The sequence below is a fragment of the Patella vulgata genome, chromosome 4 (assembly GCF_932274485.2).
Source record: "Patella vulgata chromosome 4, xgPatVulg1.2, whole genome shotgun sequence".
Lineage (NCBI taxonomy): Eukaryota > Metazoa > Mollusca > Gastropoda > Patellidae > Patella > Patella vulgata.
The window spans coordinates 52,879,575-52,907,107 of NC_065882.2; the positions used below are offsets into that span (position 1 = coordinate 52,879,575).

At 37.4% G+C, this 27,533-nt stretch overlaps 1 protein-coding gene across 1 annotated transcript; it reads left to right on the top strand.

The window, feature by feature from the left end:
• Nucleotides 1-10,412: 10,412 nt before the first annotated feature.
• Nucleotides 10,413-27,130, top strand: LOC126817887 (geranylgeranyl transferase type-1 subunit beta). The gene is made up of 9 exons (XM_050545058.2): nt 10,413-10,539; nt 11,728-11,852; nt 12,364-12,431; nt 18,081-18,232; nt 19,053-19,185; nt 19,923-19,968; nt 20,421-20,605; nt 21,126-21,234; nt 21,586-27,130. Exons 1-9 carry the CDS (start codon nt 10,439-10,441, stop codon nt 21,729-21,731), a joined length of 1,065 nt encoding a protein of 354 aa, XP_050401015.1. The 5' UTR covers nt 10,413-10,438; the 3' UTR covers nt 21,732-27,130.
• Nucleotides 27,131-27,533: the final 403 nt, after the last annotated feature.

Below are 27,533 nucleotides of genomic sequence, written 5' to 3' on the forward strand. Positions count from 1 at the left end.
GACAGTGGCACTACGGCCTACTCTTATATCGAATTCCATCTGTCAAGGGATCTTTTACGTCCACGCCAATGTATACACGAGACCTCGTATGTCGTATGTCCGTCTTCATTAGCCCAGTTCCAAGCAGAACAGAAGGACGTTAAACCCCCATTTTATTTCTTTTCATTTCTTGAAACTAGTTTGGAAGCCCCCCGGTCCCTACCCCGTGCCCCCGGCTCCTTCGGGTATGGCTACGAGCATGATTTGCTACTAATTATTTTAGCCCGCTGCCACCGCTGCTTAATATTGAGCGACTTGTTTATTCGACTGAACTATTCGACTGGTTTATTCGACTGAACTTTTCGACTGAATTATTCGACTGGTTTATTCGACTGGATTATTCGACTGAACTAACTGACTGATTTTATCGACTGGACGAGGGCACATGAAAATGTCAAATACCTCATCTTCCCCCACCCCGCCCCACCCCACCCCATCCCCTTTCTTCGTTCATATCATATATAGGGACTCTATTCTTTTCGAGGCGGACAAGGACAGCTGTCTAGTCGTTCGGATGGGACGAAAAACCGAGGTCCCGTGTGCACATTCGCGTGGACGTAAAAGATCCCTTTGACAGATGGAATAAGATATAAGAGTAGGCCGTAGTGCCGCTGTCCGGGCAAAATTTCCCTCATAGCACAGTGTATGGCGTATGCCCGTCTTCATTAGCCCAGTTCCAAGCAGAACAGTAGGACGTTAAAACCCCATTTCATTTCTTGAAACTAGTTGGGAAGCCCCCCGGTCCCTACCCCATGCCCCGGCTCCTTCAGCTATGGCTACGAGCATGATTTGCTACTAATTATCTTAGCCCGCTGCCACCGCTGCTTAATATTGAGCGACTTGTTTATTCGACTGAATTATTCGACTGAAGTATTCGACTGGTTTATTCGACTGAACTTTTCAACTGAATTATTCGACTGGTTTATTCGACTGGTTTATTCGACTGGATTATTCGACTGAATTAACTGACTGGTTTTATCGACTGGACGAGGCCACATGAGAATGTCAAATACCTCATCCACCCCCACCCCCCGCACCACGCCATCCCCTTTCTTCGTTCATATCATATATAGGGACTCTATTCTTTTCGAGGCGGACAAGGACAGCTGTCTAGTCGTTCGGATGGGACGAAAAACCGAGGTCCCGTGTGCACATTGGCGTGGACGTAAAAGATCCCTTTGACAGATGGAATTCGATATAAGAGTAGGCCGTAGTGCCGCTGTCCAGGCAAAATTTCCCTCATCGCACAGTGTATGGCGTATGCCCGTCTTCATTAGCCCAGTTCCAAGCAGAACAGTAGGACGTTAAAAACCCATTTCATTTCTTTTCATTTCTTGAAACTAGTTGGGAAGCCCCCCGGTCTCTACCCCATGCCCCGGCTCCTTCAGCTATGTCTACGAGCATGATTTGCTACCATATTATCTTAGCCCGCTGCCACCGCTGCTTAATATTGAGCGACTTGTTTATTCGACTGAATTATTCGACTGAAGTATTCGACTGAACTTTTCGACTGAATTATTCGACTGGATTATTCGACTGAACTAACTGACTGATTTTATCGACTGGACGAGGCCACATGAAAATGTCAAATACCTCACCCCCACCCCATCCCCTTTCTTCGTTCATATCATATATAGGGACTCTATTCTTTTCGAGGCGGACAAGGACAGCTGTCTAGTCTTTCGGATGGGACGAAAAACCGAGGTCCCGTGTCTACTTTGGAGTGGACGTAAAGGATCCCTTTGACAGATGGAATTCGATATAAGAGTAGGCCGTAGTGCCGCTGTCCGGGCAAAATTTCCCTCATCGCACAGTGTATGGCGTCTGCCCGTCTTCATTAGCCCAGTTCCAAGCAGAACAGAAGGACGTTAAACCCCATTTCATTTCTTTTCATTTCTTGAAACTAGTTGGGAAGCCCCCCGGTCCCTACCCCATGCCCCCGGCTCCTTCAGCTATGGCTACGAGCATGATTTGCTACTATATTATCTTAGCCCGCTGCCACCGCTGCTTAATATTGAGCGACTGAATTATTCGACTGAACTATTCGACTGGTTTATTCGACTGAACTTTTCGACTGAATTATTCGACTGGTTTATTCGACTGGATTATTCGACTGAACTAACTGACTGGTTTTATCGACTGGACGAGGCCACATGAAAATGTCAAATACCTCATCCCCGCCCCACCCCATCCCCTTTCTACGTTCATATCATATATAGGGACTCTATTCTTTTCGAGGCGGACAAGTACAGCTGTCTGGTCGTTCGGATGGGACGAAAAACCGAGGTCCCGTGTCCACATTGACGTGGTCGTAAAAGATCCCTTGACAGATGGAATTCGATAAAAGAGTAGGCCGTAGTGCCGCTGTCCGGGCAAAATTTCCCTCATAGCACAGTGTATGGCGTATGCCCGTCTTCATTAGCCCAGTTCCAAGCAGAACAGTAGGACGTTAAAACTCCATTTCATTTCTTTTCATTTCTTGAAACTAGTTGGGAAGCCCCCCGGTCTCTACCCCATGCCCCGGCTCCTTCGGCTATGTCTAAGAGCATGATTTGCTACCATATCATCTTAGCCCACTGCCACCGCTGCTTAATATTGAGCGACTTGTTTATTCGACTGAATTATTCGACTGAACTATTCGACTGGTTTATTCGACTGAACTTTTCGACTGAATTATTCGACTGGTTTATTCGACTGGATTATTCGACTGAACTAACTGACTGGTTTTATCGACTGGACGAGGCCACATGAAAATGTCAAATACCTCATCCCCCCCCACCCCCGCCCCACCCCATCCCCTTTCTTCGTTCATAACATATATAGGGACTCTATTCTTTTCGAGGCGGACAAGGACAGCTGTCTAGTCTTTCGGATGGGACGAAAAACCGAGGTCCCGTGTCTACATTGGAGTGGACGTAAAAGATCCCTTTGACAGATGGAATTCGATATAAGAGTAGGCCGTAGTGCCGCTGTCCGGGCAAAATTTCCCTCATCGCACAGTGTATGGCGTCTGCCCGTCTTCATTAGCCCAGTTCCAAGCAGAACAGAAGGACGTTAAACCCCATTTCATTTCTTTTCATTTCTTGAAACTAGTTGGAAAGCCCCCCGGTCCCTACCCCATGCCCCGGCTCCTTCAGCTATGTCTACGAGCATGATTTGCTACCATATTATCTTAGCCCGCTGCTTAATATTGAGCGACTTGTTTATTCGACTGAATTATTCGACTGAACTATTCGACTGAAGTATTCGACTGGTTTATTCGACTGAACTTTTCGACTGAATTATTCGACTGGTTTATTCGACTGGATTATTCGACTGAACTAACTGACTGATTTTATCGACTGGACGAGGCCACATGAAAATGTCAAATACCTCATACCCCCCAACCCCGCCCCACCCCATCCCCTTTCTTCGTTCATATCATATATAGGGACTCTATTCTTTTCGAGGCGGACAAGGACAGCTGTCTAGTCGTTCGGATGGGACGAAAAACCGAGGTCCCGTGTCTACATTGGAGTGGACGTAAAAGATCCCTTTGACAGATGGAATTCGATATAAGAGTAGGCCGTAGTGCCGCTGTCCGGGCAAAATTTCCCTCATCGCACAGTGTATGGCGTCTGCCCGTCTTCATTAGCCCAGTTCCAAGCAGAACAGAAGGACGTTAAACCCCATTTCATTTCTTTTCATTTCTTGAAACTAGTTGGGAAGCCCCCCGGTCCCTACCCCATGCCCCCGGCTCCTTCAGCTATGGCTACGAGCATGATTTGCTACTATATTATCTTAGCCCGCTGCCACCGCTGCTTAATATTGAGCGACTGAATTATTCGACTGGATTATTCGACTGAATTATTCGACTGAACTATTCGACTGGTTTATTCGACTGAACTTTTCGACTGAATTATTCGACTGGTTTATTCGACTGGATTATTCGACTGAACTAACTGACTGATTTTATCGACTGGACGAGGCCACATGAAAATGTCAAATACCTCATCCCCCCCCACCCCCGCCCCACCCCATCCCCTTTCTTCGTTCATATCATATATAGGGACTCTATTCTTTTCGAGGCGGACAAGGACAGCTGTCTAGTCTTTCGGATGGGACGAAAAACCGAGGTCCCGTGTCTACATTGGAGTGGACGTAAAAGATCCCTTTGACAGATGGAATTCGATAAAAGAGTAGGCCGTAGTGCCGCTGTCCGGGCAAAATTTCCATCATAGCACAGTGTATGGCGTATGCCCGTCTTCATTAGCCCAGTTCCAAGCAGAACAGAAGGACGTTGAACCCCCATTTCATTTCTTTTCATTTCTTGAAACTAGTTGGGAAGCCCCCCGGTCCCTACCCCATGCCCCGGCTCCTTCAGCTATGTCTACGAGCATGATTTGCTACCATATTATCTTAGCCCGCTGCTTAATATTGAGCGACTTGTTTATTCGACTGAATTATTCGACTGAACTATTCGACTGAAGTATTCGACTGGTTTATTCGACTGAACTTTTCGACTGAATTATTCGACTGGTTTATTCGACTGGATTATTCGACTGAACTAACTGACTGATTTTATCGACTGGACGATGCCACATGAAAATGTCAAATACCTCATCCCCCTCCCCCGCCCCACCCCATCCCCTTTCTTCGTTCATATCATATATAGGGACTCTATTCTTTTCGAGGCGGACAAGGACAGCTGTCTAGTCTTTCGGATGGGACGAAAAACCGAGGTCCCGTGTCTACATTGGAGTGGACGTAAAAGATCCCTTTGACAGATGGAATTCGATATAAGAGTAGGCCGTAGTGCCGCTGTCCGGGCAAAATTTCCCTAATCGCACAGTGTATGGCGTCTGCCCGTCTTCATTAGCCCAGTTCCAAGCAGAACAGAAGGACGTTAAACCCCATTTCATTTCTTTTCATTTCTTGAAACTAGTTGGGAAGCCCCCCGGTCCCTACCCCATGCCCCCGGCTCCTTCAGCTATGGCTACGAGCATGATTTGCTATATTATCTTAGCCCGCTGCCACCGCTGCTTAATATTGAGCGACTGAATTATTCGACTGGATTATTCGACTGAATTATTCGACTGAACTATTCGACTGGTTTATTCGACTGAACTGATCGACTGAATTATTCGACTGGTTTATTCGACTGGATTATTCGACTGAACTAACTGACTGGTTTTATCGACTGGACGAGGCCACATGACAATGTCAAATACCTCATCCCCCCCAACCCCGCCCCACCCCATCCCCTTTCTTCGTTCATATCATATATAGGGACTCTATTCTTTTCGAGGCGGACAAGGACAGCTGTCTAGTCGTTCGGATGCGACGAAAAACCGAGGTCCCGTGTGCACATTGGCGTGGACGTAAAAGATCCCTTGACAGATGGAATTCGATATAAGAGTACGCCGTAGTGCCGCTGTCCGGGCAAAATTTCCCCCATCGCACAGTGTATGGCGTCTGCCCGTCTTCATTAGCCCAGTTCCAAGCAGAACAGTAGGACGTTAAAACCCCATTTCATTTCTTTTCATTTCTTGAAACTAGTTGGGAAGCCCCCCGGTCTCTACCCCATGCCCCGGCTCCTTCAGCTATGTCTAAGAGCATGATTTGCTACCATATCATCTTAGCCCGCTGCCACCGCTGCTTAATATTGAGCGACTTGTTTATTCGACTGAAGTATTCGACTGAACTATTCGACTGAAGTATTCGACTGAACTTTTCGACTGAATTATTCGACTGGTTTATTCGACTGGATTATTCGACTGAACTAACTGACTGATTTTATCGACTGGACGAGGCCACATGACAATGTCAAATACCTCATCCCCCCCCCGCCCCACCCCATCCCCTTTCTTCGTTCATATCATATATAGGGACTCTATTCTTTTCGAGGCGGACAAGGACAGCTGTCTAGTCGTTCGGATGGGACGAAAAACCGAGGTCCCGTGTCTACATTGGAGTGGACGTAAAAGATCCCTTTGACAGATGGAATTCGATATAAGAGTAGGCCGTAGTGCCGCTGTCCGGGCAAAATTTCACTCATCGCACAGTGTATGGCGTCTGCCCGTCTTCATTAGCCCAGTTCCAAGCAGAACAGAAGGACGTTAAACCCCATTTCATTTCTTTTCATTTCTTGAAACTAGTTGGGAAGCCCCCCGGTCCCTACCCCATGCCCCCGGCTCCTTCAGCTATGGCTACGAGCATGATTTGCTACTATATTATCTTAGCCCGCTGCCACCGCTGCTTAATATTGAGCGACTTGTTTATTCGACTGAATTATTCGACTGAACTATTCGACTGGTTTATTCGACTGAACTTTTCGACTGAATTATTCGACTGGTTTATTCGACTGGATTATTCGACTGAACTAACGGACTGATTTTATCGACTGGACGAGGCCACATGAAAATGTCAAATACCTCATCCCCCCCCACCCCAGCCCCACCCCATCCGTTTCTTCGTTTATATCATATATTGGGACTCTATTCTTTTCGAGGCGGACAAGGACAGCTGTCTAGTCTTTCGGATGGGACGAAAAACCGAGGTCCCGTGTCTACATTGGAGTGGACGTAAAAGATCCCTTTGACAGATGGAATTCGATATAAGAGTAGGCCGTAGTGCCGCTGTCCGGGCAAAATTTCCCTCATCGCACAGTGTATGGCGTCTGCCCGTCTTCATTAGCCCAGTTCCAAGCAGAACAGTAGGACGTTAAAACCCCATTTCATTTCTTTTCATTTCTTGAAACTAGTTGGGAAGCCCCCCGGTCACTACCCCATGCCCCCGGCTCCTTCAGCTATGGCTACGAGCATGATTTGCTACTATATTATCTTAGCCCGCTGCCACCGCTGCTTAATATTGAGCGACTTGTTTATTCGACTGAATTATTCGACTGGATTATTCGACTGAATTATTCGACTGAACTATTCGACTGGTTTATTCGACTGAACTTTTCGACTGAATTATTCGACTGGTTTATTCGACTGGATTATTCGACTGAACTAACTGACTGGTTTTATCGACTGGACGAGGCCACATGAAAATGTCAAATACCTCATCCCCCCCCACCCCCGCCCCACCCCATCCCCTTTATTCGTTTATATCATATATAGGGACTCTATTCTTTTCGAGGCGGACAAGGACAGCTGTCTCTTCTTTCGGATGGGACGAAAAACCGAGGTCCCGTGTCTACATTGGAGTGGACGTAAAAGATCCCTTTGACAGATGGAATTCGATATAAGAGTAGGCCGTAGTGCCGCTGTCCGGGCAAAATTTCCCTCATCGCACAGTTTATGGCGTCTGCCCGTCTTCATTAGCCCAGTTCCAAGCAGAACAGAAGGACGTTAAACCCCATTTCATTTCTTGAAACTAGATGGGAAGCCCCCCGGTCCCTACCCCATGCCCCGGCTCCTTCAGCTATGGCTACGAGCATGATTTGCTACTATATTATCTTAGCCCGCTGCCACCGCTGCTTAATATTGAGCGACTTGTTTATTCGACTGAATTATTCGACTGAACTATTCGACTGGTTTATTCGACTGAACTTTTCGACTGAATTATTCGACTGGATTATTCGACTGAACTAACTGACTGATTTTATCGACTGGACGAGGCCACATGAAAATTTCAAATACCTCATCCCCCGCCCCACCCCATCCCCTTTCTACGTTCATATCATATATAGGGACTCTATTCTTTTCGAGGCGGACAAGTACAGCTGTCTGGTCGTTCGGATGGGACGAAAAACCGAGGTCCCGTGTATATATTGAAGTGGACGTAAAAGATCCCTTTACAGATGGAATTCGATAAAAGAGTAGGCCGTAGTGCCGCTGTCCGGGCAAAATTTCCATCATAGCACAGTGTATGGCGTATGCCCGTCTTCATTAGCCCAGTTCCAAGCAGAACAGAAGGACGTTGAACCCCCATTTCATTTCTTTTCATTTCTTGAAACTAGTTGGGAAGCCCCCCGGTCCCTACCCCATGCCCCGGCTCCTTCAGCTATGTCTACGAGCATGATTTGCTACCATATTATCTTAGCCCGCTGCTTAATATTGAGCGACTTGTTTATTCGACTGAATTATTCGACTGGTTTATTCGACTGAACTTTTCGACTGAATTATTCGACTGGTTTATTCGACTGGATTATTCGACTGAACTAACTGACTGGTTTTATCGACTGGACGAGGCCACATGACAATGTCAAATACCTCATCCCCCCCCACCCCCGCCCCACCCCATCCCCTTTCTTCGTTCATATCATATATAGGGACTATATTCTTTTCGAGGCGGACAAGGACAGCTGTCTAGTCGTTCGGATGGGACGAAAAACCGAGGTCCCGTGTCCACATTGACGTGGTCGTAAAAGATCCCTTGACAGATGGAATTCGATATAAGAGTAGGCCGTAGTGCCGCTGTCCGGGCAAAATTTCACTCATCGCACAGTGTATGGCATATGCCCGTCTTCATTAGCCCAGTTCCAAGCAGAACAGTAGGACGTTAAAACCCCATTTCATTTCTTTTCATTTCTTGAAACTAGTTGGGAAGCCCCCCGGTCTCTACCCCATGCCCCGGCTCCTTCAGCTATGTCTAAGAGCATGATTTGCTACCATATCATCTTAGCCCACTGCCACCGCTGCTTAATATTAAGCGACTTGTTTATTCGACTGAATTATTCGACTGAACTATTCGACTGGTTTATTCGACTGAACTTTTCGACTGAATTATTCGACTGGTTTATTCGACTGGATTATTCGACTGAACTAACTGACTGATTTTATCGACTGGACGAGGCCACATGAAAATTTCAAATACCTCATCCCCCGCCCCACCCCATCCCCTTTCTACGTTCATATCATATATAGGGACTCTATTCTTTTCGAGGCGGACAAGTACAGCTGTCTGGTCGTTCGGATGGGACGAAAAACCGAGGTCCCGTGTATATATTGGAGTGGACGTAAAAGATCCCTTGACAGATGGAATTCGATAAAAGAGTAGGCCGTAGTGCCGCTGTCCGGGCAAAATTTCCATCATAGCACAGTGTATGGCGTATGCCCGTCTTCATTAGCCCAGTTCCAAGCAGAACAGAAGGACGTTGAACCCCCATTTCATTTCTTTTCATTTCTTGAAACTAGTTGGGAAGCCCCCCGGTCCCTACCCCATGCCCCGGCTCCTTCAGCTATGTCTACGAGCATGATTTGCTACCATATTATCTTAGCCCGCTGCTTAATATTGAGCGACTTGTTTATTCGACTGAATTATTCGACTGAACTATTCGACTGGTTTATTCGACTGAATTATTCGACTGGTTTATTCGACTGGATTATTCGACTGAACTAACTGACTGGTTTTATCGACTGGACGAGGCCACATGAAAATGTCAAATACCTTACCCCCCCCCCACCCCCGCCCCACCCCATCCCCTTTCTTCGTTCATATCATATATAGGGACTCTATTCTTTTCGAGGCGGACAAGGACAGCTGTCTAGTCTTTCGGATGGGACGAAAAACCGAGGTCCCGTGTATACATTGGAGTGGACGTAAAAGATCCCTTTGACAGATGGAATTCGATATAAGAGTAGGCCGTAGTGCCGCTGTCCGGGCAAAATTTCCCTCATCGCACAGTGTATGGCGTATGCCCGTCTTCATTAGCCCAGTTCCAAGCAGAACAAAAGGACGTTGAACCCCCATTTCATTTCTTTTCATTTCTTGAAATTAGTTGGGAAGCCCCCCGGTCCCTACCCCATGCCCCCGGCTCCTTCAGCTATGGCTACGAGCATGATTTGCTACTATATTATCTTAGCCCGCTGCCACCGCTGCTTAATATTGAGCGACTTGTTTATTCGACTGAACTTTTCGACTGGTTTATTCGACTGGATTATTCGACTGAACTAACTGATTGATTTTATCGACTGGGCGAGGCCACATGAAAATGTCAAATACTGAAGCGACTAGATACTATGCTGTCATCAGTTTTATGCATCGGACACAGACTTAATTCAAGTTGTTTATATTAGTACGGCCATTGTTTTCAGTTGATGACGTCAGTCGTTGACCCTTAACCCTAGATGACGACCTTACTCGCAAAGAGAGGTCAACACGTTGTTTAGGGTATTGCTATTGGAAGGAAAATCTCAATAAAATTGTGACTTCAACTGTCAGATTTGAACTTGGGGGAAAATAATCAAAATAGACAAAAAACGATGTAATCATATTTGAGTTAGTGCGTTTTTTATTTCAGTCAAACAAACTATTCCCAAATTTTAGCCCAACCATCGACCGAGTTTGTTGACTGGAAATTCTAGTGGTACTTAGGGGTAATTGAATGATTTCGTTTACTATGTCTGGATAATTAGATCTATGTAATCTTCAGTGTTGGAGATTACGGAAGGTGTTCAATGCACATTTTAGAATGGAAGAGCAGATGAAATTTCTTCGCGATAAACATGTTAAGTTTTTCCTTAGAACACTTCAAGTCCTTCCTGCCAGACATGCCACCTTCGATTCTAATAGGTGAGTTAGCAATTATTTGTTTTATAATGATCGGGTTTATCCGTAGCAACAGAAAACGACGTTTTGATTGCTGATATCTTTAGAAAAATTCAGCACAACATGTCTTAATTGACAGGTCTGCTGTTGATCTTTGCAGTTCTCAATATATAAAGGCGAATCTTTGTTTTTAAATTAAAGAAGTCTAGCCTCGACTGACACTGTCAGTGACAGATGATGATTCGTGTTTTATTACCAGTCTACCTGACATCCAGTGAGGATTTCCTGTTATGTTATTACAGCGACAGACCGATGTCATTTCCAGTTGTGGGCTGTGGCAGGGCCACCATTATTATCTCCAATTTATGTCATTCTGTGAAAATACCTGCACACCGGTAGCTTGTATGACACAGAATGGAACTCATGGCAATTATTTCTACATGTTACAGAAGTCAATATTTGTGGAATTATTAATTTGTCTCTAGAATTCTTTTACAGAACGACAGATCACCATCTCTCTATTATTTACTCTAATGCTCTATTTTAGTATTTTCTAGCATTTTATAACACAACAGATATTATCTATTAATTGTTTACAGGAATATTACAGTGTTACATTCAGTGGCCGACTGGACCGTGTGCAAGGTTATCATATCATATGATGTAGCTAGCCTTCTGTGCGGCATTACATGTTGGCCACAGAGGTTGTTCATATAAAAGTAATTCCAGACTATATTACTCTGTATACTATTTGAAATTTGCAAATAAGCTTATAATCCTACGGGCTCAAATGACCTCATCTCAATAGAAGTGAACAAGGCAGCAATTTTCATTTTAAGTTGAAAAGGGAAGTGGTAACTCAAACCAACAGTCTGTCGGGTCTCTTACATAGATGAAAAATGTTGCTTAACGGTAATATTTTCAGTTATGTAAAAGTATTGTCTTGTCGCTACACTAGGGTGATAGGTTTAATTAGTCACGCTGGTTTACACTTATCTTATTTTTAGATGTTACACACATTAATAAACTATGTGATTTTGCAAGGAAAAACTAAAGGGCTAAAGACAAGCATATCAGATTTATCAATGTTTTTAGAGACATTCTTGTAGCTTTGAAAATCTTGAACAAGTGACCCTCCAAAAAGCTGCTGGTGGCAGTATAAAGTTTTTATTCTCTTTTAAATTTAAATTATGTTTCTCATTTATGTTTCAGAATGACCATCGCCTTTTTTGCATTATCAGGACTTGATGTTTTGGATAGTTTGTCATCATTAGATAAAGATAAGGATAATATTATAGACTGGATATATTCTCTTCAACTTCTACCAAATGTTACAGGTATTTGTATAAGCATATATACAGGTGAAAATGTAATTGTGATTTCATTACCTTTTGTCCAGCACCTGACAGACAGGCCATCACTATAGAATTTCTGTGCTACAGTAAATTAGTGTAGACCTACATTTATACTACTTTCCTGTCCATACCAAATTACTTTTGGATAGAGGGGACATCTGACATGTCTTATTCATAAGGGTTATACACGGCGCCAGAGGACTAGGGGAGCAACAATGTAGTCGATCATAGATCTAACTTACTTTTATTTTCAGCTGTCCTAAAACTTTAAACCTCAGTCAAAGAAAGCAGTGTCTTGGACAATTAAAGTATTAATAATTTTCCTGTCTTTTCTTGTACACACAAGAAGATTTATTTATACTTACAATTACATATAATAGCCTTTGTATACAAACAGTACATTATGTTGACTTATTTGCCTTTAAGACATTGTTTTATGAATTTGATCTGTGCCCATCATATATTGCAACAAAAGTGTAATTTCTTATTGCAGAATCTAATTTACATCGCTGTGGTTTTCGAGGGTCTCCTGCCATTGGTAGTCCTTATGACATAGAAAAGGTATGTCATTTCAGTAAAGCCAAGTGCACATTGATTCAAATAAACAAACAGGGCAAAAACAACATTTGTGTAGCTAAGCTTTTTCGTACCAGTGTGGTGCGATAAAAACATTAAATTTCCATTAAGCTGAACAATAAAATCCTTAACACATATTGAATAATTGGTTACCAAAACAAGAGACTGCATTACATTCAGTAGCCCTTAATCATGCCAAAACATTCTATAAAATTATGCCGTAGACCATAACAAATGTTTATTGCAAATCACCGTTGTGAAGTAGAGTTGACAAATCAGGATTTGAATAATTTACAAAAGCAACCAACTTTTCCCGTAATGCGTCGTACTTATGAAAAAAGGCGCAGTACCTACCTTTGTGAGCCTAACACAATTCTTGTCTCAGTCACACAATTAAAGAAATGGGGCACTAGCAAATTTACTCTAAAATATTATAATCCAGTAACAATACTAGTCTAGAAAAGCCCATATTTTCCGAAGAAGGCAGAGGACTATTAAAATGTGTTCGTCCGTCTGTCTGTCCGTCACACTTTTTGGAATACAATAACTCTCCTTCTAATTGAGTTAGAATGTTCAAACTTGGTGTCAGTGTTTATTAGGTCAATGGAGTTCGAAGATGAACATTTTCTGCTTAGGGTAAGCAGAGATAAGCAATTTGATTGGTTGATGATTGGGGACATTATAACTAATTAAGTGAGAGTGATCAAACTTGGTGTATAATTTTATTACATCTATACCTTGACTAAGTTCGATAATGAGCATTTTCTGCTGAGGGTAAGCAGAGCAATAAGCAATTTGATTGGTCGATACTTTGGATCACAATATCTCTCCTAATTGAGGTAGAATGTTCACGCTTGGTGTAGGTGTTTATTAGGTGAATGCCTTGATGGAGTTCGAAGATGAGAATTTTCTGCTATGGGTAAGCAGAGATAAGCAATTTGATTGGTTGATGTTTTGGGACACTATAACTTTAGTTCTAATTAAGTGAGAGTGATGAAACTCGGTGTATAGTTTCATCACATTGATACCTTGACTAAGTTCGGCAATGAACATTTTCTGCAGAGGGTAAGCAGAGCGATAAGCAATTTGTTTGGTCAAGACTTTGGAACACAAAATCTCTCCTTCCAATTGAGGTAGAATGTTCAAACTTAGTGTAGGCGTTGATAAGGTGAATGCATTGATGGAGTTTGATGATGAACATTGTCTGCTTACGCAGAGAATAACGATTTGATTGGTTGAAGCTCTTGGGCGCGATAACTTTGTTTATAATTAAGTGAGGGCGATGAAACTCGTGAGTATAGATTTATTATATCATTACCTTGACTATGTACGATGATGAGAATTTTCTGCTTAGGCTAAGTAGCGATAAGCAATTTGATTGGAACATAACAACTCTGCTTTTAATTGAGATAGAATGTTGTGCTTGATAACGATAAGAGAATACTTGTCGAAACGTCGTGCTATACTTATAAACCAGTGATTGTATTTCCATATAAACTGTGTTGTGTTTTTTAGAATGTTTAAACTTGAAAAAGATGTTCATTAGGTGAATGTCTTTTAAGTTCAATGATTACCATTTCCCGCTAAAGCTAAGCAGAGTTAAGCAAATGACTTTGATTCTATCTGATAGAGAGTGATGAAACTTAGTTTATAGTTGATAATCAGTTTGATTACACGATACTTTTGAAAAAGATCAATGTGCAATTAATTAATTAATATGTGTCATCTATTTATTTTGGGTTTTTGGCGTGGGACATCAGCTTCACAGTTGGCTTGTTTTATATAACTTAGGTAATGATTAGTATAGCCAGCATGTTAATTGAAGTGCGCCGTCAATCCACTTCAGCTTGTATATACAGTGACGTCGCACACCAATCAATGGTATTAAGGCTGTAATCAAAAAATTGAGAAGTGTTTTAGAGGTTCTAGTGTCAGAAGTTCTGACACTTAAACAGTCATACCAAATGATTTAATCAGATTGGTGTGCAATTGGCTAAAGTGTTTATAATAAACACTGGCTTCAAGTACATACAACTTTCATATGGTCATTCATGTTCCTGAAGCAACGACCGCAAGTTTTACAACATCTAGCCGTTGCTTCAATACTCAACAATTCCCGAATTTTTGCGCTCATTGTGTTTAGACGTGACTAATTAGCATTGTCCAATCAGAGGTCGTGGCACATAACACACTGTAAACAAATATGGCGGCCTCCATAGAAAAAGAAATAGACAAGTTTACAGCCTTTTTTGATCAACCATGATTTCCAGCAACCTTGACATTGATCGAACCTTGAACATTGCAACTCGATTGTCACATGTAGACATTTTAGCTAGAAGCGTGAGACTTGATAATCGTAACCATATTTTTAACGAAGGAATCTGATAGGATCACAAGCTGGACTTATACCCAATCGAAATTAGTGCTAAAATATGCGGGGTATTATGTGAAGGGCTTGATAAGATGTATGTAGTTAAGATGAGATCAAGCCTTCTATTGAAGATGATGGTCATTTGAATGGAATGGTACAGGTCACTGATAAAGCTTATGCACCATATTGGTGATGCTCATTGATCCAACTGCATCCCCAGAATATCTTTTTTATACTCCCACATGGAAATGTGGTCGTATATTGCCGTCGCCCTTGTCTGTCCGCCGGTCGGTCCGTCTGTCCATCGTCCACAATTTCTTGTGAACACTCTACAGACTACATTTATCATCTGGAGTTATGGCCCTTGTTTCACTTTTTTGCACCTTGTGAACGCTCTAACGACAAAAGTTATCAACCGATCTGTATGAAATTTATATGCATCATTTAAATTAGTAAAACAATGAAGCCTATTGAATTTTAGCAATTTTCGTTAATTACATCCAGAGTTATGGCCCTTGATTCACTTTGTTGAATCTTGTGAACGCTTTAAATGCTCTAACGACAAAAGTTATCAACCGATCTGTATGAAATTTATATGCATCATTTAAATTTGTAAAACAAAGAAGCCTATTAAATTTCAGCAATTTCCGTTAATTACATAGAGTTATGGCCCTTGTTTCATTTTGTTGAATCTTGTGAACGCTCTAATGACCACAGTTATCATCCGATCTGTTTGAAATTGATATGCATCATTTAAATTAGTGAAAAAAAGAAGCCTATTGAATTTCAGCAATTTCCGTTAATTACGCCGTGAGTTATGGCCCTTGTTACACTTTGTTGTACCTTGTAAATGCTCTAACGACAAAAGTTATTATCCGATCTGTATGAAATTTATGTGCATCATTTAAATTAGTAACGAACAAGCCTATTGAGTTTCAGCAAATTTTCGTTATGACCCTTGATTTACTTTGTTGAACTTTGTGAATGTTCAAACGACAAAAGTTATCATCCGATCTGTATGAAATTTATATGCATTATTTGAATTAGTAAAACGAAAAAGCCTGTTGAATTTGAACAATTTCTGTAGATTACTTCCAGAGTTACGGCCCTTGTTTTAGTTTTTAGAACCTTGTGAACCCTCAAACGACGAAAATTATTATGTATGAAATTGTCTATTAAATTCCCCTAATTACCTACAAAAGAATAGATATGTGACAACCCTTGTCGACTGCTCGGATGATTTAGCTGATGTGGGTGTATGTTTTGTTGCCTGGCAACCTTTATTTTATATCTTAGTACAAATACAGAATAAAAAAAATTTGACCAGAGACAAAAATGATGGCTTAATGTGGGATCAGACCAGGGGAGACATGGGCTGAATTACAAACAGCCATCGGTGTTGGCATCACAAGAGAGGACAAATGAACCCTCATAGTAATATTATATTAGCAATTGCAATTCATATACATAGCTATACCCATTTGTTATCAATCTATTGTAAGAAACTACCAGTAACAATAGTAACTAGACTTGCTTGCAAGGCTGAAGGCTTTCACCATACCCAAGGCGTTACACGGTTGCCGGATGCAAGACAAAGACTATTCTAACACCCCCAAAACACACACTTGCGAAACTCAGATATTGACATGTTCTTTGCATGCGCATTACAAAAGAAGGGAATTGAAAAACAAAGGTGAACAATTCACATCATAATAATCTTAGACGGTAATTGAAAACTCAAAATCCCAAGAAATAACAATTTTAGTAAATTTTCAAGAAAAAATGAGAACAACGTGGTATCTCAATTCGACAGTTATCACATTCGCAATATCCCCAGCTGTACAAAAATATAACTTTTGGACTATTGTACAATGGTTTCATACACCATACCCAGGCGTTACACGAATGCCGGATGCAAGACAGAGACTATCCGCACTCCCAAAAAAACACACACTTGCATAACTGAGATATTCAGACATTCTTCACATGCGCATTACGATAGAAGGAAAGTGAAAAATATAGTTGAACAATTTACAACATAATAACCTTAGATCGATAGAATCGGACAGACGCCGGCAATCTAAATATGCAACTGAAAACTCAAAAATTCCAAGAAATAACAATTTTAGTAAATTGTGAAATTTTAAGAAAAATTGAGAACGACATGGTATCTCAATTCGACAGATATCGCATCCGCAATATCCCAGGCTGTACAAAAATTTACTTTTTCGAAAATCGGTTGGGAATTGACTGAATTACGGCTGATTTTAAATTTTCGTGCACATTAAAGATTTACATCACTTCTCAAAAGTTATAAGTACTAACTGTTAAAAACTTTCATGGGACAAAATCAATATTCAGAACTCTGTCTGTTACTGTTTCAGAGATCTACACGAAATGGAAAGGAATAAAAAAAAACAAAACTGTTTTCCGAATGGGATAAAAAAAAGTATCTTAAATCTAAGATAACTACCACAATTTACATCATACTTACAAGCATTATTTTTCTTTATGTATGAAGTAATGCGACTTTCTTATAAATAGCTGCAGAGGAGCGTTTTATTTTCACTGGTATTAAGTGATGATGTCATGTAGACAAAAATCCTGTCATAATAATTCCAGGGAAAACTGTTACTTGCTAAAATGACTTATTTTCACTCTAGAAGCACCAGTACCAGATTTTGGTTACCAGTAAAACACTCTTAGTTCAAATATTGTCACTTTGAAAGAGAAAGCACTGAAAGTGAATATGCTGTATACTTTGGTAATAGGTACAGATTTTATCCACTCTTCCTGCATTTTTCGCTTAAGTTGATACATCGCATTTTTGAAAATTTTGAAAATTTTTCAGTTTTCACCCCCAAAAATGAGAGCGACAAAGTTTCTAAATCCAACGTTTTTGAACTGCTATGTGCTCAGCAATGTTTTCGGCTATCCAAAAATGTAACTGTCTGAAAAATAGGTTAAGAATTAACAGAATTATGGCCGATTTTCAATTTTCGTGCACGTTAAAGATTTGATGGATTACTGCTATGCGCACAAATTTTATTTTATATTTAAGCGCTAACCCATTTTCCCGACAGAAAATCAAACTTCAGACCTCTATCTCTTATACTTGCTGAGATCTAACTTTCCCCAATAAAAAAAAAATGATAATAATAATCTTATTAATAACAATAGTCTTTCACCAAATGTGAAAGCCTAATGAGACACTGCCTTGTTGATATATGAGATCAAATTATTTATTTAATCATATTTTTTAGTCACAGAAGAATCCTATAAATTATGATAGTGGTCATATAGCTGATACATATACAGCGTTATCTAGTTTATTGATATTAGGTAATGATTTATCTGGAGTCAATAAAAGAGCTATATCAGCTGGTTTACGAGCCTTACAGAAAAAAGATGGGAGGTTAGTAAGATATCGTCAAATAAAATCCAATCTAATTCAAATTATATTACAATTTCATTTCAATTTTAGGATTTGGGAAATTCCTTGGATTGGTTGAACAAATGTTTCAGATGAGTATAACAGTCCTTGAAACTTCATAGGGCAACTCATTGCGAATAAATATTTCTTTGGCACTAAAATGTTATCACAATGGTAAAAAATGATAAACTTCAAAACATAATTACAGCAAATCTATATAAAATCCGTCTTATATGTCATCCACAATGAAATTCAACCTTTAGCGTATTAAGAAAACACACCGGAAAGACCTTATTTCAATGCTGGTTTCGAGATACATGCTGTCATCATCAGACAAGACAATATTACAACTCACAATGGAATTTATATTGACTGTTATTTACTGATGGTGACATATGCTAAACAGGATATATATCTATATGATCACACAAGTGTATGGACATTTATCAATCATAATGTTTAATTTAGTTTGATTTTAGTTATTGCCGCAATAGTGACCTCACTTTTAAAAAAGACAGGAATTACCAGTCACTCAGTGGAGCTTATCAAAGGGTGTTATCTTATTACATCAAAGATATTTTCTTTGGATTTTGCATCATTTGAAATGAAAAAAGCTATCGTCAGACTCCGAATTTGTTAGGCTGTTTTGATTTTTTTCATTTAATACTATTTAAATGTTCTTTTATTGGTGTTGAATGAACAAAAACATCAGGTGATTATCGTGGGATTGTAAACCATATACACTAGAAAACAAATTGCTTTATATTATGAGACCTTGTGTATAATGGTGTATTTTTTGTAGTTTCTGTGCTGTACCAGAAGGTAGTGAGAATGATATGCGGTTTGTGTTCTGTGCTTGTTGTATATGTTATATTATCAATGATTGGTCTGGTATGGATAAAGATAGAGTTGTAGATTATATCAAAAATAGTTTGGTAAGTTGTCTATATTATGAAGGCTATTAAAGATACATTATGAGAGATTCGATAACGAGTTGGCAGTTCTCATTATAATAGTTAAAAACTAGATAATGTAAAGGCAATTTGCTGAAAATTTCATTCAAATTGATCCACTATGAACCGAGAACTAAGCGGTTGAAATTTCCGGCTAGCCTTGATCATCATTACTAAAGTCAGTAGAATAAACAGCATAGTCTGGATTATCCATTTAATTGTTAATCGTAAAGCGGCTCATAATCCACTAAAGATCGCAGGCTAGCGATGCCATCTAGAGTTGATTATGGTCTGGATAGGTTAATTAATGTCTAATTAATAATTTAGATAACATTTCAGGCCTAAAGAAAGACCTGCAATAGACAGATTTAGCTCTTGCATAATGTATGTTTAATTAAACATTGCAAATATGCTTTCCTTTAAATTTTAAGTATTCTCTCAAGAACTGCACTAGTCCTTATGTTTAGTCACAAAATAAATAGTGTTTGTCATCTTGCTATCGGTGTCATCAATATAATGCCACTAGATAAAGGAAAGGTTGTGCGAACCTGAATGTAACATTGTATGGCTATTTACAATCTATATCCTTGGTTCAGTTACCCTGTTTTAGTGTAAGCTTACAGTTTGGTTTTGTGGTCATGTTGGCCCGTCTCATTGATTATTGTTGTCTCCATGTTTTGGTATTTTTTGTTTACATTTGTTTAATTTATATACTTTAGACATACGAAGGAGCTATTGGTCAGGGTCCAGGATTAGAGGCACATGGTAAATTATAACACTTTCGTATTTATGTTTTTATAGTATAATAATGATAATGTCCTTTTATATACAGTAGCACCAAATTCACAAAATGTCCTCATAGCGCATACAAAACTATATAAAAATGCTTTTGTTCATTTTTGTAATGAATTTTGAGATTTTAATTTAGAATGACAAAGAAGTCGAAAAACAAAGTTTAACTGGGAGTGAATTCCATCTTGCATCTTTCCACAGCAGCAAATTTTTAATCAATTTCACATGATTGACAGGTACTACAAAGGGTTTGTAACACTGCAATTTTTTAATCAGAACAATGATATCATATGTTTAGGAAAAATACCTTATCTGTAAGATATTTTGTTCATTCAAAAAAAAGCCTTGTTTTCAAAATAAAGAAGTGTATGTCCAGTGATTGATTCACAAAATTCCTGTTCACTCCATTCGATTTATTTAAATAGGTGGACCAACATTTTGTGCTGTAGCATCTTTAACTTTAATGGGCAGGTTAAATTCTACATTTACACCAACGGAGATTAGAAAATTAAGAAGATGGTGCATATCTCGTCAATTAACAGGTTTTAATGGTCGTCCTAATAAAATTGTTGATACATGTTATTCATTTTGGGTTGGAGCTACATTAAAGGTTAGTCACATTGAATTTATTTTACAAAATTTATATTAGGAATCCAGTCTTTTTGCTGAAAAATTATTTTCTTTGAAGATAAAAGAATGTGTCAAGGACTATGAGGGTTACATATATATGGAATCAGTCTTTTCAAGCTGCTAAAATTTATGATGAATATTGAATTTTTGCATAAATTGTTCATTGTGCTTAAAGCCTCAATGTACTAGACTGCCAATTCAAATTGAACAAAAATAAGGAGGTTTTTTAGATAGGAATCTGGAACTCATACTTTTCTGGAAATGAATTATTTTTATTATAAAAACATCAGATAATGATCTTAGAGAAAATCGAGATGGCAGCATGAAATAATGGGAACTTTAAGTGGCCATAACTTCCATTTAGATTGATCATTTTGATTAATTGTTAGACCAATACTCTTTTATAATTAGACTATTATTTTATTGTGTCTGATTTGAAAATCTTTATCAATGTCTTTTATTGTGGAATATTGTGTATTTAATGTATATTGTTATTTCAGTTATTAGATATATTTGAATTAGCAGATGCTGATTTTAATAGAAGTTACATTTTACAAACACAATCCGATATTACTGGTGGATTTGCTAAGTGGCCTCAAACTTCTCCAGGTAATTAAGGGGTTGTTTTTAAATAAGAAAACAATGTATACTGAAAACAGACAATATGTTTCTTCCAAATTCAACAAGATATTGGTACATTGCAAGGATTCGTGTCACCTGCCTATCTATGAATTCTTTGTTGATTGTACATAGGTGTGAAAACCAGTTATTCATATTAAAAATTGTGTTAGTCTCAAAAAGATTTTGTTGGATGGTGTTCATTTCATGAACATACAACAAACTGAACAGGGACAGATATCTGGAGGAAAAAAACGGATAAGATCTTATTTGAAATTACACCATTTGATGTGTTATAACGTTTGATCGATAACTTTATAGATTAATAATTTATATTTTTAGATGCACTTCATGCCTATTTTGGTGTATGTGGTTTGTCTCTATTGGGTGAACCCGGCCTTGTTAATCTCCATCCAGCTCTAAATATCAGCCAACGTGCCTCTGATCATCTTCATCTTCTTCATCAGAAGTGGAAACAAGAATCATGATCTGGTTTTTATTTGCTACAATATAATTTTCATCCCACCTACTATCAGTTTTCATAAATTTATAAATATTTGGACTTATGAATAACTGTGATATTAATTGGTTCAACATTTTAAAAGCTGAGCATACAAATTAATAAAGTTTTCTTTCCATATAGTTGTTGAAACGACCAAACAAATTAAAGTATTCAGTTAATTAGATTTTATATTTTCAACAGTTGACACAATATGCCAAAATTGAATTTTATAAATTAACCTACGCAAATGGACAAGTAATTGTAAAGAGATTGTTCCATCCCTAATGTAAAATACCATATTTAAATCAACCCAAATGAGTACTTTATTTTGATCTAAATCGAAGAGTTTTAGCGCCTGTAAGTTATTTTTAATTTGTTTTCATTGCATTGTCACGTTAAAGAACAATATTTGTTTGATATATGATAAAATGGTTTTAACACATTCTAAATATAATTTTAAAAAAGAAATCTTTACCATGATTTAAAGTTATTGTTAATTCCAGTGAAGTCAATTCTTCTTATGAATTCATGGTTTCAATATCCACTCACACCAACTCTTTATTTTCATGTAAATTATCAGTGATCTGTTAGTATAGCTATTACAGCTCTCCACTTCAGTATGTGATCGTAACAGATTTCATTTATTTGCATCACTTCCCAAATTTTTAAGCTGATCTCAAAGATCAACAATAGCAAAATTTTCTGTTAAAATTATATTTGGAATGTGTTTAACCATTTCTATCACATATGTAATATCGGTGGACGCCAACACTGACATTCTGTCAGAAATGACTGAGAAAACTTTTCTCAAAAAATCATCCATTAAATGGCCAATATTCTAGACTAAAGAGCAATTATAGACTTTTAGTCCATACACATTAAAAATTAGTCTTACCAGTCCAAAGTTCACATTAGTTTGTATTGATTTCATGCCACCACCCTTGCAGTGTTAAAATGGCTATTAAATGATTGAAGGATAGCTTGAAGATGTTTTAATTTTCTAAACTATGATCTAAAGAACTGTTGATTGTGTATGATCTTAAACTTATTATTATGGCATGTTTTGGAATGGAAACTAGTGTTAAGAATATAAACAATGTGTTATTATTGTATAGCTGTATTAATTAATGTGGATTATAATATATCTAATCTATATTACACAAAGTTTCATAACCACATTTTCTCATTCCATATCATTTGATGTGCTATTGTAAATCTTTCATGTACAAGCTCAAAGATCTGGAACCTATTTCACAGAAATTAAAATCTCTTACTCCTTTGAAATCACCCTATTGCCACAGTACATTTTGGTTTGAAGCGTATTGTTTTTAGCATGTGCATTGATCAAAGATCATGGCTTATGTCTATGTGTATCCATCAAAGGGTAAAATTGACAATTAAAGTCTCTGATTGCCAGTTAAGGGGTTGTTAATCCCTTGTAAACTACAGTATTGTCAAAGTTGAATCTCTAAAAGTAATATGCGTCCAAATTCTGTTCAGTATTGTCAAAGTTGAATCTCTAAAAGTAATATGCGTCCAAATTCTGTTCAGTATTTCAGAGATGAATTAAAAAAATATATTTCAAAACAAGACAGTAACAAATATAGCCGTTGCTAAAAACTTTGAATGAGTCTGTTTTTAATCTGATTGAATCTACCTGGGAGATTGTCTATCATTTTCTTAAATTTAAAATAAATGAATTTGAGTACGTTTTTAGCAAGTCTTGAAAACTATATATTGTCTGAAAAATGAAAATGGCAATCAGCGGCTGAAGATTCAAAGGGAGATAGATACCTTAAATTACTGATTTTAAGAAACTTAACGCTAATAATGAACTAAGTAAGAGTTTTAAGAGATTTTAGTACTGTTTTAGTACTTTCAGAGACTTTCTTTATTAACAATAACATCTTTTTCTATCTCTCCATACATTTAAATGGCGAGACAGGAATATTTAACAACGATGTAAGATGCACAAAAACACATGATATATGGTTATGTACTTTTCTGTATTAATTAGTGCACAGCAAATAACCAATAAAATAATTGATTGTCTAGCAATTTTACTAGAGCTGTTTAACATGATACATGTACTTAAAAGTTTTACAATAAACATTTTTGTTTCAAGGTCTATTTCATAATCGAAATTTTATAATATCAATGAATTTTTAGTTATATTGTATAAAATGTCTTATAAACAATTGAGTGCCTGCTATCATTGTGATTTTCTATATATTATATATTCACGGTAGATTATTAATACCTAATTTGTAAATATTAAGAGAAAATATGACAGAATGGAATATTAAAAATGAATTTAAATTGTTTAATTGAATAAGGTTGTTTTCTATGCTGTTGTGTTGTATTTTTATTTATTATTGGCCTGATGTTAAACCCCATTTCATTTCATTTCAAATTACTGTCCGGGATTACTTTTATATTTGTAAATTAGGACTCTGTTTGAGTTACCTCCCTTACACTGTTTGGTCAACTTGCCATATGAACGTAAAGGCTTGAAATTTGTTAATCAGCAGTTTACAAAATACTCAAAAACATGAAAGACAGTCTAAATAACAGGTTTTGGATTTTTTTTAAATATTCAATTGTTGAGGAGTTGTTGAACCATATTTTCGCTCCCTCCGAACTCCAAGGTAGTTATTGGTGTGATATTTCAATAATATATCGCGATAATTTGATAAATGTATCGCGATAATTTGATACATATATCACGATAATTTGACAGTTATATCACGATAATTTGATAAATATATCATGATAATTTGATAAATATATTGTGATAATTTATTAAATGTATCTAACATATTAACTGATGAGTGAATAACCAGGTTTTTCCTGTCATTCATAAAACAATATCTGTTCAATAAGAACAAGTCAAATGACACTTTTTAATGATAAATCTTGTTGATAGGTTCCAGATAAATGCCAATATTGTATTGAGTGTTGAATGTGGAAGGCACAAATAAATGTAAAAGGTTAAAATGAGCATCATGATGTTTTTCCACTAATGATAATAGAGGTTGAGTTAATGAAAACCTTAATGTTTGCCAGGTACCAGGTTTTGGTAAACAGTTGTGTATTACAGTAGAATATAAATAATATAGTTTCATCTGTAATTATAAAATGATTTACAGAGTAAGGTACTTCGGTTCTCACCCAATCTGATTAAAATCAGATGTCAATTAATTCACGTTTTATTTTTTGATGTTCTACATTAATATCCAACATGTTTTATTTCAAGACGGTGTTTAGATAACATGAACTTATAGTCTTATCAAATTATTAGGATTAGTATACAGAGCTGCATATTGTTTATTGGGTGATAATCATCTTGAATAGGATTAAATTGTGATGATAGAAAGTTTGTTAAGATACAAAGTTTGTTAAGATACAAAGTTTAAGATACAGTCCAGTGCAAAAAAAATCATAAAAAATAAAAGGAACAAAATTGTTGTCTAGTTTTTGGCTGGTCGTCATCCTGGATGTTAGAAAATTGCTCCACTCTGAACCGAGATATTAGCTTTTGAATTTTAGGCTAGCATCGATCATTGTTACTAAAGTCAATACAATAAAAAACAAAGTCTTGATTATCCATTTTTACGTTTAATTATTTTTCAAATATGTATTCCAATCTGCTAAATGTCGCAGGCTAGCGATGACATCAAGAGTTGATTATGGTTTGGATAAGTTAATTAATGTCTAATTAATAATTTAGATAACATTTCAGGCCTAAAGAAATACCTGCAATAGGCAGATTCAGCTCTTGCATAATGTATGCTTAAATGATATGAAACTATACTTTTATTTTCTAGACAAAAGTACTGCTTTCTTTTTTATTTAAAAGCCAAATATAAGAAATTAATATTTTCAATAACAATTGCACAGATAAAATTATCAAAAGGGCTATAATTAAGCATCATTTACAAATTATTTACTTTGTAAATTAGTTGTCTCATTGTTTATCACATGTATATAGTAATATACAGTTTATTAATAGATTTATTATGTATATTTTTAATTATTTTTATTTAGAATTTGTTTAATTTTATTGTACTTATTTAAACACTATATTTACCCAATGGTATGATAAACTATTTATAATATAAGATCTATCACTAAGACATAATTTGGCTGGAAATAAGTATAAAATGTCATTTTAACTGTCTGTGCACCAAAAATACTGAAAATAGCCATTCCTTTTGTGACTGACAACATCCATTAGTTTCATTTTATGTACAGTATTGCTTAGTTTTTTTTAAAAAAAAAACAAACTGGAATTACATTTATTTCATATGGTACATGTATATGCTTAAGGTACTTGTTTGTTGAATTTGGCAGGAAATGTACAAATTTTTATTTTTGTTTATGTTCATCCAGCTATCTGCAGCATCATAAATTATAGCCATGTTTTTTACCACATTTCTCATGTCACAACATAAAGTGGCAAAGAATATGTATATATAAACATCAATGAACAGTGTCACCACTACAGACATGTTCAGTCTTAAAAGATTGCTCAAATTAGCTACCATTCCCTACCTTTCTCAATCTGGACATTAACAAATTGATTATAAATAAGTGAGTGATCAAATACATGCACTATAGATCTTGCTATCTATGCAAGCAAGTCATGGCTTCTATCCAAGGTTTGTATTTGACAAGGAGTAGGGTCACCTACCTAACTGTGTGTGTTTCTGCTGGGTGCTGTATTCTATTTATTAAAATATGTTAGTCCCAAAATGAAATGGTTAGTGTTGAATGGATGTTAAGTGTCTATTTCTCTCCCTTTGTCACATACATTCTAGGGATTAAACTCATTGATTGCCCAGGCAAGAGTCCTTTGATACAGTTTAAACATAAAATAAATTGAGATTCGAATTCTAATTATAAATTAATTATAAAATACAATTTGAATATTTGTGTGGAGCCAATCTTCAGTAGGGTATATTTTCTGAATATTTATGCCCAATTATTCGCTGAGGATACTAGGCCTCAAAGCGACATAAAAATTCTAGAATTCTGGATAGTATATAAGATACATGTACATACTGATGGAATACGATCATAATGAGGGAAATATATTTCCACTCAATCAACCAGTTGGAATTCGGAATAGAAAATGTCTGGCCTATTTCACTAATGACTTTGTGTAATTTCTAAGCCATATGCTTTCATTTCTTATTCGTATTCTCAGGAGTCTTCAATTTTCTTTGTTTCTTTTGATAAATTACTGTAGGTTGTTGGCTTAGTACAATCACAACCTAGACTATTACATTCAGAGTTGTATCTGTATAACTATTGTACATTAATCATCATTTACTTTGTAATTAAAAGACTTTTTCTGAACTGAATAAATGTAAATATTTTTCAATATCCATTTGAATTTATTGATTTGTTTTTTACAACAAAATGAATCCTGCAGGTGTTTGCAAACACTTTTTTTCGTTTCCATAGAGATCTTCACAGTTTGTGTTTTTATGAACAATAAACTAATTATAAGAAGGTCACAATCTAGTTTAAGTGTCGTATTTACCACAACGATTTGCCAAATCGATTATGCAAATCTTCCAACTTGCTTGCCTGCCGGATTGACGATTCGATTTCCAAGATGGCGTCACCCAACAAGGGACACGACGTGCCCGACGTTAGATCATTTTCTTTTGAAATCCACTTTAAAATATGAATATTATGGACATTCCTAATAAAAATAAGGGGCATTTGGGGACAGTCAACTGGTACAACTTTTCGTTTTTATTTTTGGGCGGTGTCGCCA

Excerpts from the sequence above, each read along its gene's own strand:
- LOC126817887 (XM_050545058.2), top strand. The coding sequence starts at position 10,439 with ATGGAAGAGCAGATGAAATTTCTTCGCGATAAACATGTTAAGTTTTTC. Across the intron at positions 10,540-11,727 it reads GCCACCTTCGATTCTAATAG|AATGACCATCGCCTTTTTTG; the intron begins GTGAGTTAGCAA and ends TTTATGTTTCAG. Across the intron at positions 19,186-19,922 it reads ATTATATCAAAAATAGTTTG|ACATACGAAGGAGCTATTGG; the intron begins GTAAGTTGTCTA and ends TATATACTTTAG.